This window comes from Halichoeres trimaculatus, unplaced genomic scaffold, assembly GCF_033239565.1.
Source record: "Halichoeres trimaculatus isolate MK-OKI-2021-1 unplaced genomic scaffold, fHalTri1.1 fHalTri1_scaffold_19, whole genome shotgun sequence".
Classification (NCBI taxonomy): domain Eukaryota; kingdom Metazoa; phylum Chordata; class Actinopteri; order Labriformes; family Labridae; genus Halichoeres; species Halichoeres trimaculatus.
The window spans coordinates 16755074-16770008 of record NW_027437197.1 but is presented as its reverse complement, the minus strand read 5'-3'; the positions used below and the strand labels follow the sequence as shown (position 1 = coordinate 16770008).

General features: G+C 40.6%; 2 protein-coding genes across 4 annotated transcripts; both read left to right on the top strand.

The window, feature by feature from the left end:
* morc3a (MORC family CW-type zinc finger 3a) lies at positions 1-9223 on the top strand. 2 transcript variants are annotated; one of them, XM_074695431.1, is made up of 19 exons: positions 1-61; positions 666-738; positions 2777-2909; positions 3025-3251; positions 3354-3510; positions 3673-3820; positions 4162-4290; positions 4407-4529; positions 4604-4704; positions 4841-4948; positions 5049-5177; positions 5449-5523; positions 5708-5750; positions 5895-6011; positions 6114-6216; positions 6313-6385; positions 6473-7511; positions 7926-8113; positions 8222-9223. In XM_074695431.1, exons 1-19 carry the CDS (start codon positions 23-25, stop codon positions 8376-8378), a joined length of 3162 nt encoding a protein of 1053 aa, XP_074551532.1. In that variant the 5' UTR covers positions 1-22; the 3' UTR covers positions 8379-9223. The 2 variants fall into 2 exon arrangements, with proteins under 2 accessions (XP_074551532.1, XP_074551533.1); XM_074695432.1 differs by lacking the exon at positions 1-61 and adding an exon at positions 73-232.
* Positions 9224-9507: 284 nt separating this feature from the next.
* Positions 9508-14909, top strand: chaf1b (chromatin assembly factor 1, subunit B). Of its 2 annotated transcripts, none has more exons than XM_074694109.1 (14): positions 9508-9609; positions 9965-10101; positions 10402-10534; positions 10656-10776; positions 10958-11061; positions 11139-11235; positions 11340-11424; positions 11565-11658; positions 11740-11809; positions 11898-11989; positions 12082-12241; positions 12431-13021; positions 13773-13861; positions 13986-14909. In XM_074694109.1, exons 2-14 carry the CDS (start codon positions 9976-9978, stop codon positions 14084-14086), a joined length of 1863 nt encoding a protein of 620 aa, XP_074550210.1. In that variant the 5' UTR covers positions 9508-9609; positions 9965-9975; the 3' UTR covers positions 14087-14909. The 2 variants fall into 2 exon arrangements, with proteins under 2 accessions (XP_074550210.1, XP_074550211.1); XM_074694110.1 differs by lacking the exon at positions 9508-9609 and adding an exon at positions 9622-9690.
* The last annotated feature ends 26 nt before the right edge of the window (positions 14910-14935 follow it).

The window sequence follows — 14935 nt, the reverse complement described above, 5'->3', positions numbered from 1 at the left end:
TGAAAACGCTCACCCTACAAACATGGCGGCGCAAGCGGAGCGCGGTGTGCCGCTTTGCACAGTAAGTAGAAAATTAGCGATTATTTCAGTTTTTTTGTTCCACCAACAATTAAAATAGTAATATATATTTAAAAACCTTTAATGTAGTGTATGCGCACACTTTTATACATGTTTAGTAAGTACGGTCACTCCTCACAGCTAGATGTTGGAGCGTTTAAAGGCGCCGAAGCTGGTAAACAAATGTTTTATGTGATAATTTGGTTTAAAATTAGCCATTATTCATTACAGCTGTATTTTAGAATCAAAAAGAGAGTTGTAAGGTTTGCACAGAATTGATAGACCAGTGTTATGGTGTTATAGGTGTGTACCGGTGAAGTCCGGTGTTAGCGCTTAGCGCTTACTTTCCGTACTGCAGTTGTCGTTGTTTTGGTCCTCTGCTTCAGTCACAAGCTGCACTACGGCAATCCTTTTAACTTTACAGCACTTTACTTTACTCTGAGTATAATAGTTACGATGTAACCCAATGGACATGGGTTTGGATATCCATATTGTATCGTATCCATACGCTGGGTTAGCCCCCTTTTTACGCAGAGTCGATGGGAATTGTCTAACTGCCAAGCTGTGCTTCATAATTCTCTCTTTCTCTCTCTTTCTATAATTTGCAGCTCTGTCCCAAGTTTCTTCATACAAATTCCACCAGCCACACCTGGCCCTTCAGTGCCATAGCTGAGCTCATTGGTAAGCCATTGTTCAAACTATATTTCCTTTCACTTTCGTTTCTTGGTTCAGTTTTTAAATGTACCATTATCGAGGTCCCTGGTTAATGTGAAAAATTGAGTGAAATCTAACTGTCCTGAATGTATTAACCACCTCGGGATATTTGCTGTATCTAAAAATTGAATTAATTTACATGTTTTTGCAGAGTAATCTCAAAATGTTCTGAACGATACAAATATACTGTAAGGGAAATCGATACTTAAGTCAACATTATAGCACAAGTGAGTGATGTTCTCCTGAATATCACCAAATAATAGCTGTGTGGTTAGTCAATGCATCAGCACAACCTCAAGTGTGGTATCGCTTTCATACAACAAATCCACAAGCAGCACATACTGTATAACTGAACCGAAAGAAGCAACAGTTGAAAGAAACATGCTTTGGTTTCAGTTAAGAGTTTCAGTTTAGCGCGATTATTTTGTTGAGTCCTGGCTCTGTCTCCCGAGGCTATCTGACATCTCTGTAGCTTCAGGTCCACTCAAAAGTCAAGAATCAAAAGGAAAAAAAACTTTCCAGGTTGCATCCAAAAGCACCTTATTCAGCAAAAAGATTAACAAAGCTTGTGAGAATTAACTGACGACAACGACAAACACCACTCTTTATACATTTTAAAAAAGGGGGTGGTTCTACGCCCTCTTATAGTTTTATCAATGGTATTACCTGTGTTTTTAATAAGGTCCAGTCAGACTATAGATGTATGGAGCCCCTCCTTTACATATGTGCGATTCTAATGGTGTCCTGTGTCCGTCATTGTCCTCCTATCAATCTCCAGTTTTAATGGTATCCAGACGTTCTAACCTTTCTAGTAAAAACTAGGCCCATACCGGCCTTAGTTTATCAAATCAGGCTCATGCAGACCTCAGTTCATAACCTTTTTCATTTTATTTTGTTTCTTACCATGCATGATATATCATAATATAGGGAGTAGCACAGAGTGGAAGGCATCTAGCACAGCGTGAATAGTATCTAAGATCTCAGAGTATATCTAGGTTACAGAATACACAATTTCTCCTAAACTCACCAGGTGGGTTCCCCATAGGTCAATGGCCTATTTTACAGGTTTAAACCAGAGGGAGATATGCTCTCTGAGCAAAGTGGAATTCATGAAATGATCCCACAATTTCCTATCATAAGTAATTCAGGTTTTTGGACCCCATTCTTTTTATGTTTCAACATTTACAATGGAATTAAAAAGTATGGGGTCCAAATAATCCCTTCAAAGTGTCAGATTTTGGTAGATTGGTAGATATTTGTCCAAAATTAGTCTCATTATAAAATATGAAAACAAAGTATTCTTATTTTTTATCGCACACAGGATCAATACTTTAGGCTATGCAAGAAACTGTTTTTTTCCCACAGAGATGAGTTGATCCACACTTTTGTAACAATAGCACTCTCCACTTGTCCTGCCCTTATAGTCCTCACAGACACTCACATTGATGATCTGCGTAACCACAGATTGAGGTTACACCGCATGAATGTTTTGAGAAAGTCAGCGTACAGAAATTGATGTTGTGGTAGCCTACATGATGTATGGCGTTATAGATTGTGCGTACTTGGACTAAAATGTATTTGGTTTGTATGAAAATCAAAGTACCAACAACAGGTGTTTCTTTTTTGTTGAGTCGGTAATCAAGGCCAGTGCAATTAGTTACATAACTATCTTGTGTCAGGCCTTAATTATGACTAAGTGACGTCTAGTGTTGGGCCAACCTTAGCCTAAAGGTCTGTCGTAAGAGGTACACACTTCCACATTTTGTGGAATACATTACAATCCTTTATGTCTCCACCCAAAGATACATTCAGCTACACCCAGCTTCAAGCAATCATTAAAAGTGGCATTCAAAAAAGCACTCCACCCAGATGATTCTGTTTTTTTTCTTGTTATGATCGATCACTGATCACACTGTTCCAACAATTCAGAGCAAACATGATCCTTTCCTAACTTCTACACCACTGTAGTTTGTAAGTTGACACTGCAAATTGATTCATTCAACAGACAATGCCTTTGATCCGGATGTCAGTGCCAAACATTTCTGGATTGATAAGACTGTGATCCAAGGAGAAGACTGTCTCATCTTTATGGACAGTGGGAATGGACTTGAGACTGAAACCATGCATAAGATGCTCAGGTACAGACAACAAGCTATAAATGTCTCTATCATTAAAAAGTTATTTTCATTCTCTCATAATGTTCCTTTTACAAATCTTTCCAGTGATGAATGTGTTCATGTTTTGTTCTTTAAGCTTTGGCTACAGTGACAAGACTGCTGTCAAAGGTGTGAAGCCAATTGGTATGTATGGCAACGGGTTCAAGTCTGGATCCATGCGTCTTGGCAGAGACGCCATCGTCTTCTCCAAGTCAAAAAGGACGTCCTGCGTCGGGATGCTTTCTCAGACATACCTGGAAGCAATTGGAGCAAAGCAAGTTGTTGTACCCATCGTCTGCTTTCAACAGAATGGAACAGACAAAAATATCCTTTTGTAATGAGGCACAATGCACCACAGAAAAAGAAAATATTTAACGAATCTAGTGTTTATTTTTTATCCGAAGTGATCCTTAACTTCATCTTCACTTAGTGTGAGTGACGAGCAGCAAACCAGTCTGAAGGACATCCTGACTTATTCTCCTTTCAAGACTAAGGAAGAGCTGCTTGTTGAGATAAGTGCCATCAGCTCTGCCTGGTCTACAAGTAAAACTGGCTCACGGATCATCATCTGGAATCTCCGAAAGTTTGTGCACACGCTTTTTTCATATTACCTTGCTCAGTGAAAATTTCGAAATGATTAAGTATAAGATACATCACCTGCATAAGTGTCTTGTTCCTTTAAAAGCCACATGCAAAAAGTCAATAAAACAAGCCTTTCACCTGCACATTGAACTTTCTCAAACAGGACTTCGACTGGAACAACTGAGTTTGATTTTGAGACGGACCGATATGACATCAGGATTCCGTCGGATTTCTACGAGCCCATGAATGAAAATGATCCACAGCCAGGCAGAATCTCTTCACACGTCCCTGAGAGTTTTTACTCACTGCGGGTAGGAAGCCATAGTTTTTCTTCTGTATCACTTCTTCAACTTATCTGCTTGTTTATGAAGAAATTGTGAAAATGTCACACAAATATCTGTATTTGGTTTGCAGCTTCACTGTAAACAGTGTGTAACACAGAGACTAAACTCTGGCTTAAAAAACAGACTGATTTTCTTGGAATGTAAGGAGGAAACTACTTTCAAAATGTTTGGTTACCTTGGAGTTCGGAAGAATCATTTCTGAGTTATTTGAAGAAGAGGGGAAATCAAACTGCTGATTCGGCTTCTTGAAACTACATCAAGCTGTCTCACTCACTCTCTGCAACTCTCACCATGTTTTATACCTACAGGCTTATTGCAGTATTCTCTACTTGAAGCCTCGGATGCAGATCATCATTCGTGGCCAAAAAGTGAAATCTGTGCTCATTTCAAAGAGTCTGGCGTTTGTCAGAAAAGACACCTACAAGCCTGCTTTTCTGGTATGTTTGAATTCATTTCTATTTAAAATTTGTTTTGAGGAAAGTCAGATCTGTTTCACTTGTGTCCCAAATGTTCGTGTTTTTGCTCCTGACATTTTCCCTTTGTGTTGTTTCAGAACAACAAGCCCATTCCGATCACTTTTGGTTACAACACCAAGAGTAAAGAGCAGTACGGGGTCATGATGTATCACAAGAACCGGCTCATCAAAGCGTATGAGCGTGTAGGCTGCCAGCTAAAGGTGAGTTCTGTTTTACTTGGTTTAAAGATAGTTTAAAGAGTTTCTACTTCATTAAATGCATTTTTCATCTACAGGCAAACAACAAAGGTGTTGGGGTTATCGGAATCATAGAGTGCGGTCACTTTCTGGAACCGACTCACAACAAACAAAGCTTCAATGAGACGGATAAGTACAGGTGAGAGCACTGGTTTAGTTTTTGTGTGTTTGGTTGAGTTCACAATAAGTTATCATCTTACCTCAAATTACAATCTTATCTCAAACATACAAGTCTGAAGATTTCTTGACTCATTTTTGAATTATTCTGGTTGCAGGAAAACTATTACTAATCTGGGGATCAAACTGGAAGAGTACTGGCAAGAAATCCGCCACAAGAAACAACGAGAGGATCCAAACAACAACATACCAATAGAAGACGCTGAGTCAGTACTTTTTCCTGTGATTGAACTCCTCATATCTCTCAGTCTAATATTGTAAAATTCTGTCATGATATCAAAATTGTATTTATTTTTATTTCCTCAGCAAACGACCGGATCAGAACTGGGTGCAGTGTAATGACTGTTCACGCTGGCGCAAACTTCCTGATGGGATTGACCCCAGCTTGCTGCCAGAAGAATGGTTCTGCCGTTTGAACCCAGATCCTCAGTTCAGGTAGGGAGGGTGGCGTCAAAAACAAGATATCAGAGAACACGTATTCTTTAAAATATTCCCTCAGTCGTCCCTAAATGAGCAAAAACCCTCCTACGCATTTATAAATCTGGTCAAATATTTGTTTATATAACTCATACTTAGATCAATAAAGTATCTTTAACTGCAACACATCAGCACAGGTCACTTCAAGTGTGACCTCAAGTCGGTTTCAAGTCTTCTGATTTAGACATAAGAGTGTGTACATTGAACTCTGCTGAATTTGCCTTTCCAGGAGCTGTAATGCAGAAGAGGAACCTGAGGACTCAGATGATGAGCAGCCCACATACCGCAAGACTTACAAACAGCAGTGAGTCCCAAAAAAACACATCAACATTTATGATAGAGGATTTTAACCCAGTTAGATATTTTTATTTATGTGTTTATGTATTTTATAGTTGATAATCTTCATTAAAGAAGTAATTTGCCAAACATGCTGAGAAACTCATCCACTCATAACCAATAGCTTTAGTGACTTTATGTTTTTTTCACAGTGAGAGGGCTACCAGACAGATAGAAGAACGAAAGAGGAGAAAGGTAAAGACACAACGTTTAGTTTTTGATAATTTGCCATGTTTCTTTCTGTTTACAACTGCATCACCTCCAGATTCAATTAAGAGAATTGTGTTCCTGCTTGCATGAAGAGTCATGTCTGTCTGTGTTGTTCTTTTCTTTTAACAGGAGGAGGAGGAGCGAAAGCGTCAGGAAGCACAGCGTTTGGCTGATCTCGCCAAAGAGAACCAGGCTCTCATGCAGCAGAAAAAAAACCTAGAGAGGGAGCTGCAGCTGCGTGAAAAAGTGTGTTTTAACACAAAGGAGGGGTTATGAAGTTTATGAAGCTTGGATGTTGTTAAGAAGAATTAATCGTTACAAATTAAATTTTCCCTGTGTTGTTGTTAGATTGTCCAGTCCCCCTCCTATTCTCCGGCCCAGAGGACACCACGTGGACGTGCTGCGACAGGTTCCTCTCCTTCACTTAGAACCTCTGTGGTCTCACAATCAGGCAAGAAAACTACTCAAGCATGTGAAGAAGAGAAAGAGACAAAAAGTGGTAGAAACTTTTAGATTAAAATCACGCCCATCTCCTGTGTTTCTTCAGCCTGTGGCTCCCCTGATGTCAGTGGTCTCCCAGTTATCACCGGTGTATGCTCACTGTCAGCTGGCCATCTAAGGTATGATGGTTGTTGTAATGTGATCTGACATTGATCGTCTTTAATGTCTCCTGGAAATCTGTTTATATTGTTTTCTTTGCTCTGAAGGAGGAAAAGAGCAACAAATTCCCCTCTAACAACAACTCCCAAAAGACCGAGAGAGAACGACATCCGCCAGCCCAGCCTGGCAACATCCATATCACTAGATGTTGGTCCACAAAGTCCCCCACCTGCACCTCCCCTCAATGATGGTGATGATAGTGATGAAACCGACGATGACATCTTCATCCTGGAGACTGCCAGTACCCCTAAGCCAAAAATCGAAAGCTATGACTTGACTAAAGTGAAGGAAGAGAAAGAGCAAAGTGATGCCAATGTCAACTTGCTGTTGGAGTGCAATGATGACGCTGCTCTGGACGATGCCATGGAGACCCATGATGCAGGAACAAGCAGTGTGACTGTCAGGGCAAACCCTACCCCTGCTTGTCTTCCAAACCATGCTAACATTACAACTCAGACAGAAGCACCAGGAGTGAAGAACGAGGAGGAATCCCAGAACCAAACAAAGCAGGAGGAGAGTACAGGGGAGAGTGTATCAAATGGTGACAGTAAAGAAGAGAATGGAAATGTTAAAGTAGAGGTCTGCAGTACAGAGGAAAATCATCCAGTTAATGGGGACAGTGCTGGACCATCCTGTGCAGACGCCTTAAGAGAGTCTCCAGTTTACTTCCCCAGTATTACTGAGGTACAGGAACAGCAAGACCAGCTTCTGGAGCTCATGCAGTCTACAGCTCAGGAGAGAGACTCCCTTAAAGAGCAGGTCCATAAACTGACCTGTGAACTGAGGGACACGCAGGACAGACTGCAGGAACTGACTCAGATCACAGTGAAGAAGGAGTCCTGTCACCAAGCCGTCCAGACGCAGGAAAGGGAGGAGGAAAACCGCTACAAAAACCTGTTTGAGAAGGCCAAACAGAAAGTTGATGAGTTGATCAGAGACAAAGAGAGTTTACTCACAGCTGCTGAGACCAAGCCCAGTACTACTCACAAACAAGAACAGGATTTGGATGAAATAGCGGTGCATGTAGACAGCCTGCTCAGGGAGCTGGATCAGAGGAACAAGGAAAGGACTGAGATGCTCTCACGGGTTAGTATGTTTGCTGTCATCAGTCTGGACAGCTCTACAATTTCATTTAGCAGACACTTTTGTCCAAAGCAATGTACAGTTTGCAAGCCATTGACTCATTAAAAGATATTTTATTAAAAACTTGATGTGATTGAGCATAGAAGCTTGTGTTTGATCCCCACAAACCTCACATGTAACAAAGGATTTTTTTTCCCATCACATTGTCTTTTTTAACAAACTAAAGGATCACGTGAACTAAGTGTGAAATCAGAAGATATGAAAGTCAGTGAAAAAGCTAAAATTAGAAAAGTCTTTGAGTAATGCAAGCCAGCTCTTTGGTGTAAAGAGACTTGTGCCTTTCACAGCTAGACCAATGGCTTGTGATTAAATTTTATTTCCTATCCTCTTGGGCTTGCCGTTTTTTTACCCCAACAGTTGGACAGCCTGGAGGAGGAAAGGGCAAACCTGGCATCGCAGTGTGAGGAGCTCAAGATGAGCCTGCAGCAGCAAAGGGACAACGCACAAGAGAGAGGCATACCTCCTTGCAGAGCCTCAGAGTCTTCTGTACAAACAGATCAGGAGGACCAGGGACAGACAGATTCAAGATCGGATACTTCCAGAAGGTTGGGTTTATGTCAAATCACTTCTTTTTCACATTAAATGAAATGTCACAGTCAGAAAGATCAAAGCAGCAATGAAAATCTGATGTTCCCTGTTTTTATCTCTTCCAGTTTGATCGAGCTCCGACACAACATTGGACGCCTTCTCCTCACTTATGTGCCTGCTCTGGATCTGGGCCAAGTGAATTATGAGTGTAATGTCATAGATGAAATCCTAGAACAGGTGCTGTGTGAACAGGGGCTGAATGCAAACTTAAGTATCCCATAAAAAAAACAAATCTTATTCTTAAAGCCATTTGGGTAAATATTTGAGCTTTGACTATGGTACATTATCAATGCAACAATGTTATAACAATGGGAGGCTAAACTGTATTTATTTGAAGTGCGCACATGTACAGTTTTTGTATGAATTGAAATGAAAGAACTTGTACTTTCAGCGTAAGAAATGTAAATGAAGAAATCTCACAGTGTAAATAAATTAATATTTTATTTACTTTTGTCTTTTTTGATTGTTCGATAGCAGCATCATGGTGATTGATGCAATAACAAATCTATGACAGTTTGTTGGTTAGCCTCACTGCTCTTGTTGACTTTTTTTGTGGTGTATCTGTTTTTTTGTGCATCATGGTTAACTCAGATTCTTTATCTTGCTATGATAGCTTGATTATTTTCCATGGTTTTAACTATAATTGAACCAATCACATGTAATAAACAATTAGCAATTCATTTGCAGTCTGTCTGTAACCATAAACAGTCTTTACTTGGAGATGTTAGTTGCATACTGTGTTAGGTCTGTCCCTTGTATAACCAACATTTGCTCATAGTAATTACACCGTCTGGTATGGTTTCATTGTTCTGATAAGTATGCATCCTATTGTTCATACGATACTTTTAATGGCAGCAAAATAGGTAATGGTACCTAAGGTTACTGAGGTTATAACTAGGAACTGAAAAATCAGGGTTTTCCCTCTAATATCTGTGTTTTTCTCTTATTGTCTGTGGGGAGATTTTTACTATGTAAAATGTTTTTGTCTATTACAGAAGAGAGAACTGTAAAGTTCTCCTCTGTAGAATTGTTATTACATGTTAAAGATGAAGCTCACTGCAAACATCCACTGTTTGACTCCTTTTTTAAATTTAACAATAAAAGATGTGACTAAATGGTTGAGTTCTATTTACTTTGCTGTCACAAAGTAATTTGTTGTTTGTATATTTACATTTGTGTATGTAAACTACTGGCTTTACTACTGCTATCGCATACGAAGATAATATTTCCAGACAAGCTCAAATTCATCCATCACTAATGCGCCCTAAGCCACGCAACATTCAAAGTATGTTACGCAGCTACGTCGTTTGCGTCGGGGTGCTTCCTGACGTCATCTCCTCTTTCGCGTTTTGGACCAATCACTGCAGCGGACTTTACGTAGTGCAGAGTGCGGAAGTTTCGAACAAATTGTACGCGGGAAATCACTGATTACCTCAGGAGGACAAGAGAAGAGGTAAAAGAATACATTTACGGGGAGAAAACCTTACTTTGATGAAAATATATCCGGTTTGCAAAGAAAACTAGTTTCAAGCAGGTGGTTTGGATTTGAATACTGTTTCTGTCTGTTCCTCTGTCAACAAAACCGCTAAGAGTATTGCTAACGGTGTAAGCTAACCTGCCTCTCACAGCTGCAGCAGTTTGGTGACCAACTCATAACTTTTTTTTCTGTGTATTATCGTTGAAACAAGGTCTGCTTTGTTTAGCATTTATGGATAAAAGTCTGTGTCGGCTGATTAACTGAAAAGCAAGCTGAGAAGCGTCTAAATATCTATGTGTATGTTGTTTTTATTTCCTTTCATTGGCTTCAGATATTTAAAACATGAAGGTCATAACATGTGAGATTGCATGGCACAACAAAGAGCCAGTCTATAGTTTGGACTTCCAGCACAGCTCTGAAGGGCGCATCAATCGGCTGGCTACAGCTGGAGTGGACACAACAGTTAGGGTGAGTAAACAGACGGCCATAAACACAACAGTATACAGTCACTTTAAGATACATTGCGTCCATATATGTACCCAGACAGATGCTTGGTGTAAAGTCGTTACACGGAGCAAATTACTGCCACAATTAAGATGGTTTAAAACGTTACCGGAAAAAAGCTCGAATATCTTCATACTACTGCCTTTGAAACATTTACGACTGTGATACTAGTCTTTGGCAAGGCGGTTTTTAACAATTTTTGCAAAATTGTCATATTTATCAAGGCCTTTGAGTTTACTTATATTTTACCTGATGTCAATGTAGCTGTGGCAGGTAGACACAGGTCCAGACGGGAAAGCTGTGGTGGGGTTTCTGTCCAATCTGGCAAGACACACAAAGGCTGTAAACGTAGTCCGCTTCAGCCCTAATGGAGAGCTGCTGGCCTCAGGAGGAGATGGTATGTCACACATTGTTCACATGTAAGATAAAATGTGTGCTCAGCCACATTTATGGACAATGTATATATTACTAGAGCTTCATTGGTCATCTTTTTCTTTTTTTTTAATTACTTGACATAGATGCCGCAATCCTGCTGTGGAAGCTCAACGACTCAAAGGAGCCGGAGCAGGCGCCAGCTTTTCAGGAGGATGAAGATGCTCAGCTAAACAAAGAGAGCTGGTCGGTGGTAAAAACCCTCAGGTACACATTTTACCCCTCTGCTTTGATTCTGTTCTTTCAGTTTACATTGATTTCACCCTTTTTGTTTATTACGTGTGGGGGACCCCCCTTTTTGTTTTGTTTTTTGTTTTTTTTTCCTCAACTTTGTCTGATCAACTTTGTTGAAATATTGAAATTAATTACACATATGATTTGTCTTTAGGGGACACATTGAGGACGTGTACGACATCTGCTGGACACAGGATGGAAACTTCATGGTGTCTGGGTCTGTGGACAATACTGCCGTCATGTGGGACATCAACAAAGGTTTGCTGAGCTTCAATTTCTGCCATCGTTACGTCTCATTTTGAGTTTTTACTGACTGTGTTGATTTTTTTTTTTAGGACAAAAGCTTTGTATCTTGAATGATCATAAGAGCTACGTGCAGGGAGTGACATGGGATCCTCTTGGGCAGTATGTAGCCACTCTCAGCTGTGACAGGTAAGAAACCAAATCCTTATGACCCTTTATGACCTGAATGTTAGTCACTGACTGTTTGGGAAAACCTTGCGCTTACAGCAGTTTTTTTTATCCCTCACTTACAGAGTGATGCGTGTGTACAGCACTCACACCAAAAAGAAGGCTTTCTGTGTCAGTAAAATGAGCTCAGGGCCACTCGCAGAGGGAGAGGTGAGTGGACATTTTGTCCATTAAGGAATAATTGAATCAAAGTATTGTTAAAAAAAAAAAAAACAACCTTATGAAATGGATTGACATCTTCTTTCATCATGTGTGATTTATGCGCTTCATTTCTCTCTTGGTCGTATCAGATCAAACAGTCCAGAATGTTCCATGATGACAGCATGAGGTCATTTTTTCGCCGTCTTTCTTTCACTCCTGATGGCTCTTTCCTGCTCGCTCCAGGTATAAACACAACATGGCCTGACATTAATCCAGTGACAATTAGATTTTTTGTAATTTCTTATTTCCCCTTTCAAATCTCAGCTGGATGTGTGGAGGTTGGAGAGAACATCATAAACACCACCTACATCTTTTCCAGGAAGAGCCTTAAAAGGTCAGTGTTATAAATTTTCTGTTTTGTTGAGTATGAGTTTGTTTTAACTCTGTGGATTAATGCATGACTTCTTGTCTGTCTGTTTTAGACCTATTGCACATTTGCCGTGTCCGACTAAAGCTACCCTAGCTGTGCGCTGCTGCCCTGTCTACTTTGAACTGAGGACCAAGAAAGGCGAAGGTACGAACTTAAACACCAGACAGAGATGAAGCTCTCAGTGATTAATTCTCTGCTCTTTGTTTGACATGCATGTCTTCCTTATTTGTCCTCAGATGGTTCCATTCAGACTCTTCCTAACACGTTCCAGTTGCCGTATCGAATGGTGTTTGCTGTTGCGTCGGAGGATGCCATCTGCCTGTACGACACGCAGCAGACTCTTCCCTTTGGCCTGGTGTCTAACATCCACTACCACACACTCAGCGATGTCACCTGGTAAAACTGAGCCCTCTCTTTTGTTATTTAGCTTTCTCAAACATTTCTTTGATGCTGTTATGAGAACAAATACCACAATCCTCCGCCCCCTGTGCAGAAATATTCCATTATAAGGCCTCAGAAGAGAAGAGTGAATTAAATCTGAGTACCTTCCATTTACAGACATGTTTCCTGTTGTTTCCTCTGTAGGTCTCGCGATGGCTCCTTCCTGGCGGTTTCCTCCACAGATGGTTACTGCTCCTTCCTGACCTTTTCTCCCGGGGAGCTCGGCACTCCTCTGAAGGAGCCCCCAACCCTGGAGCTCTTCACCCCAAACACTGCTGGGGAAAAGAAGGGCAAGAGGTCATCAACAGCAAGGACATCACCTCCTGTGACCCAGTCAGCAAATCCAACCCCAACTCCCATTTCCCAACCCTGCCCTGCCAAAGACGCCCCCTCTGTCACCCCTCCAGAGGAGAAGAAGAGCACTCCCAGTGCCAAGTCCAAACCTCAGCCTCGCAGAATCACCCTGAACACGCTGGAGGGCTGGGGGAAACCCTCTACACCTAAAGCGCCATCCACACCTCAGACTCCAACATCTGGAAACACAAGTGCTCCAACAACTCCCCAACCCGGTGCTGCTCCTCTTACTCCTACCAACACCTCCAACATCAAAGCTCGCCTTACTCCTCTCACTCCTTCCACCCCAAAGGTCCTTAACAGTGCGTCTGCTACTGAGGTCACCACCCCTAAAGGAACAACTCCTAAAGGAACAACAACTCCCAAGGGACCAACACCAAGGTAATCACAAAAACTATAGAGCTTTTATTGAACCAAACCCTTTTTGTGACTGTTAAATCATGAACATACATACAGCAACGCTTAACACAAATCAGTCAGCAGAGGGCGAAAGAGTTGAAGGCATTGTTGTTGTTTTGTACTTTGTTTATTTCTACCTTTAAATTTCCCAATGTGATGTAAGCTACAGATTTTAAGAAAAGACTTGAATTTGAATGTGATGTAACTGAGAAAGCAGCCACACAAAGAGCGCCTGCTCCCCTCCTCTCCTGATTAAAGTAATCTGATTATCTCTATCGATGATGTGGACAAAGAGAAGAACAAAGAGAAAGATGTGTTCTTAAAAATGATCTGTATAATATATGAATTCAGTTCAGATCTATTCTAGAAGTGAAGGACTAAAAGGAGAAGTTGCCTTGAGGTTGTGATTTTTGTTGTTGGCTGCTCATGAGCTTAGCTCTGGCAGCGAGAACAAAGCCCTGTCTGGTATGAGGGATTCGTTGGACCCCCCACTGATTATAAAATAATAATCACTCTGGCAGACTCGGCTTGGACAATAGAAGACCTGCACACACTTCTGGTTTTACTTGTATTTGTAACTTAAAATATTTTCTTTCTCAAATATTATTTTGGCCAAGAAAAAAATGAATTAAACTAAAATTTGAGAACAAAAATGTGGAACAATGATTGACTTTGTTTTCCATGGATGCAGCACTCAGCCTCTTACTGTTTGTGCTTTCTGTTTTTAACACAGGAGAGTGTCTTTGACTCCCATTGCAACCAGGTCTCCAGCTGTCAGTTCACTTTTCCGGACTCCCTCGTCCACTGAGAAGGCTAAACACGGTTAGTAAGGAGCATCATGTTTGGCCTCCAGTGTCCATTCTGTTGTGAGGACCACAATACTTGAAAAACGTGACATAACTTGGTATCTGTTAATATAACTGCTTTTTTAATTATTTCTTCTCAGAACGTCCATCTCCTCCCACTGATCCAGTCTGCCAGCCTCCAGAATCCAAACGCCCGAAGACCAGCGAGCTCCCAGCAAAGACCAGCACCACTAAGGCTTGATGTTAACTGGGATCAGTGTGTTGTTACGGTGTTTGATAAGAGAATAATTACAGGAGAAGACAAATGTTTTACCAGCTTCAGGAACATCCTAATGTTTGTGCTGATAGGTTGTTTTCATGAACCAAATAGATAAACATGAAGTACTGAGTGATGTTACAGAAGTGCCCTTGAGTGAACTCTTAATCTGTCCTGTATGTTTGGTATCATTAAGTAAATGAGCGAGCTCTTTTAATCTGTTTGATATTGATAAGCGCTGTTGTAAAAAGGTAATTTGTTGACTCGATATGAAACTGAAACTGCATTTACTTAAGGTAGAAAAAGATATTTTACATTTTGAAGCCTTATAAGAAGATTTTGAAATATCTGCTTGAGTGAGAAGCATGAAACTGTTAAGCATTCAAGAGTCCTGTCTAATAAAAAAGAAAAGAATCGCATGCTGTTGTGGTTTGAAAAATGTCTGGAGACAGATCAATGTTTTGTTAACCACAAGCAGATGCTAGTTTATTTTTTCCTCATCTTGCTATTTCATAATTTGACTATTTTTGTGTGAAACCACATCTCGTCTCCTGACCGGCTTGTGCTCCATCTTTTCCTCTTTTTAGATGGAAAGTGGGGGTTGGGGGTTCAGAAGATTTGACCCAAGCTACATCTGTATTTCTTTTTTTAAAATGTGTAACACTGTTTTATAACAGCTTTGGTTACCTGAAATTATAGTCCACATGTTCTGCAAACTCAGAGCAAGAATTACTTAGAAAAAATATTCTCCATTTCCCCTCAAATAAACTTCATAACCCCTATATTTGCTAAATGCTGTTTACTTACTGAGATACATAACACTCCTATGGTTTT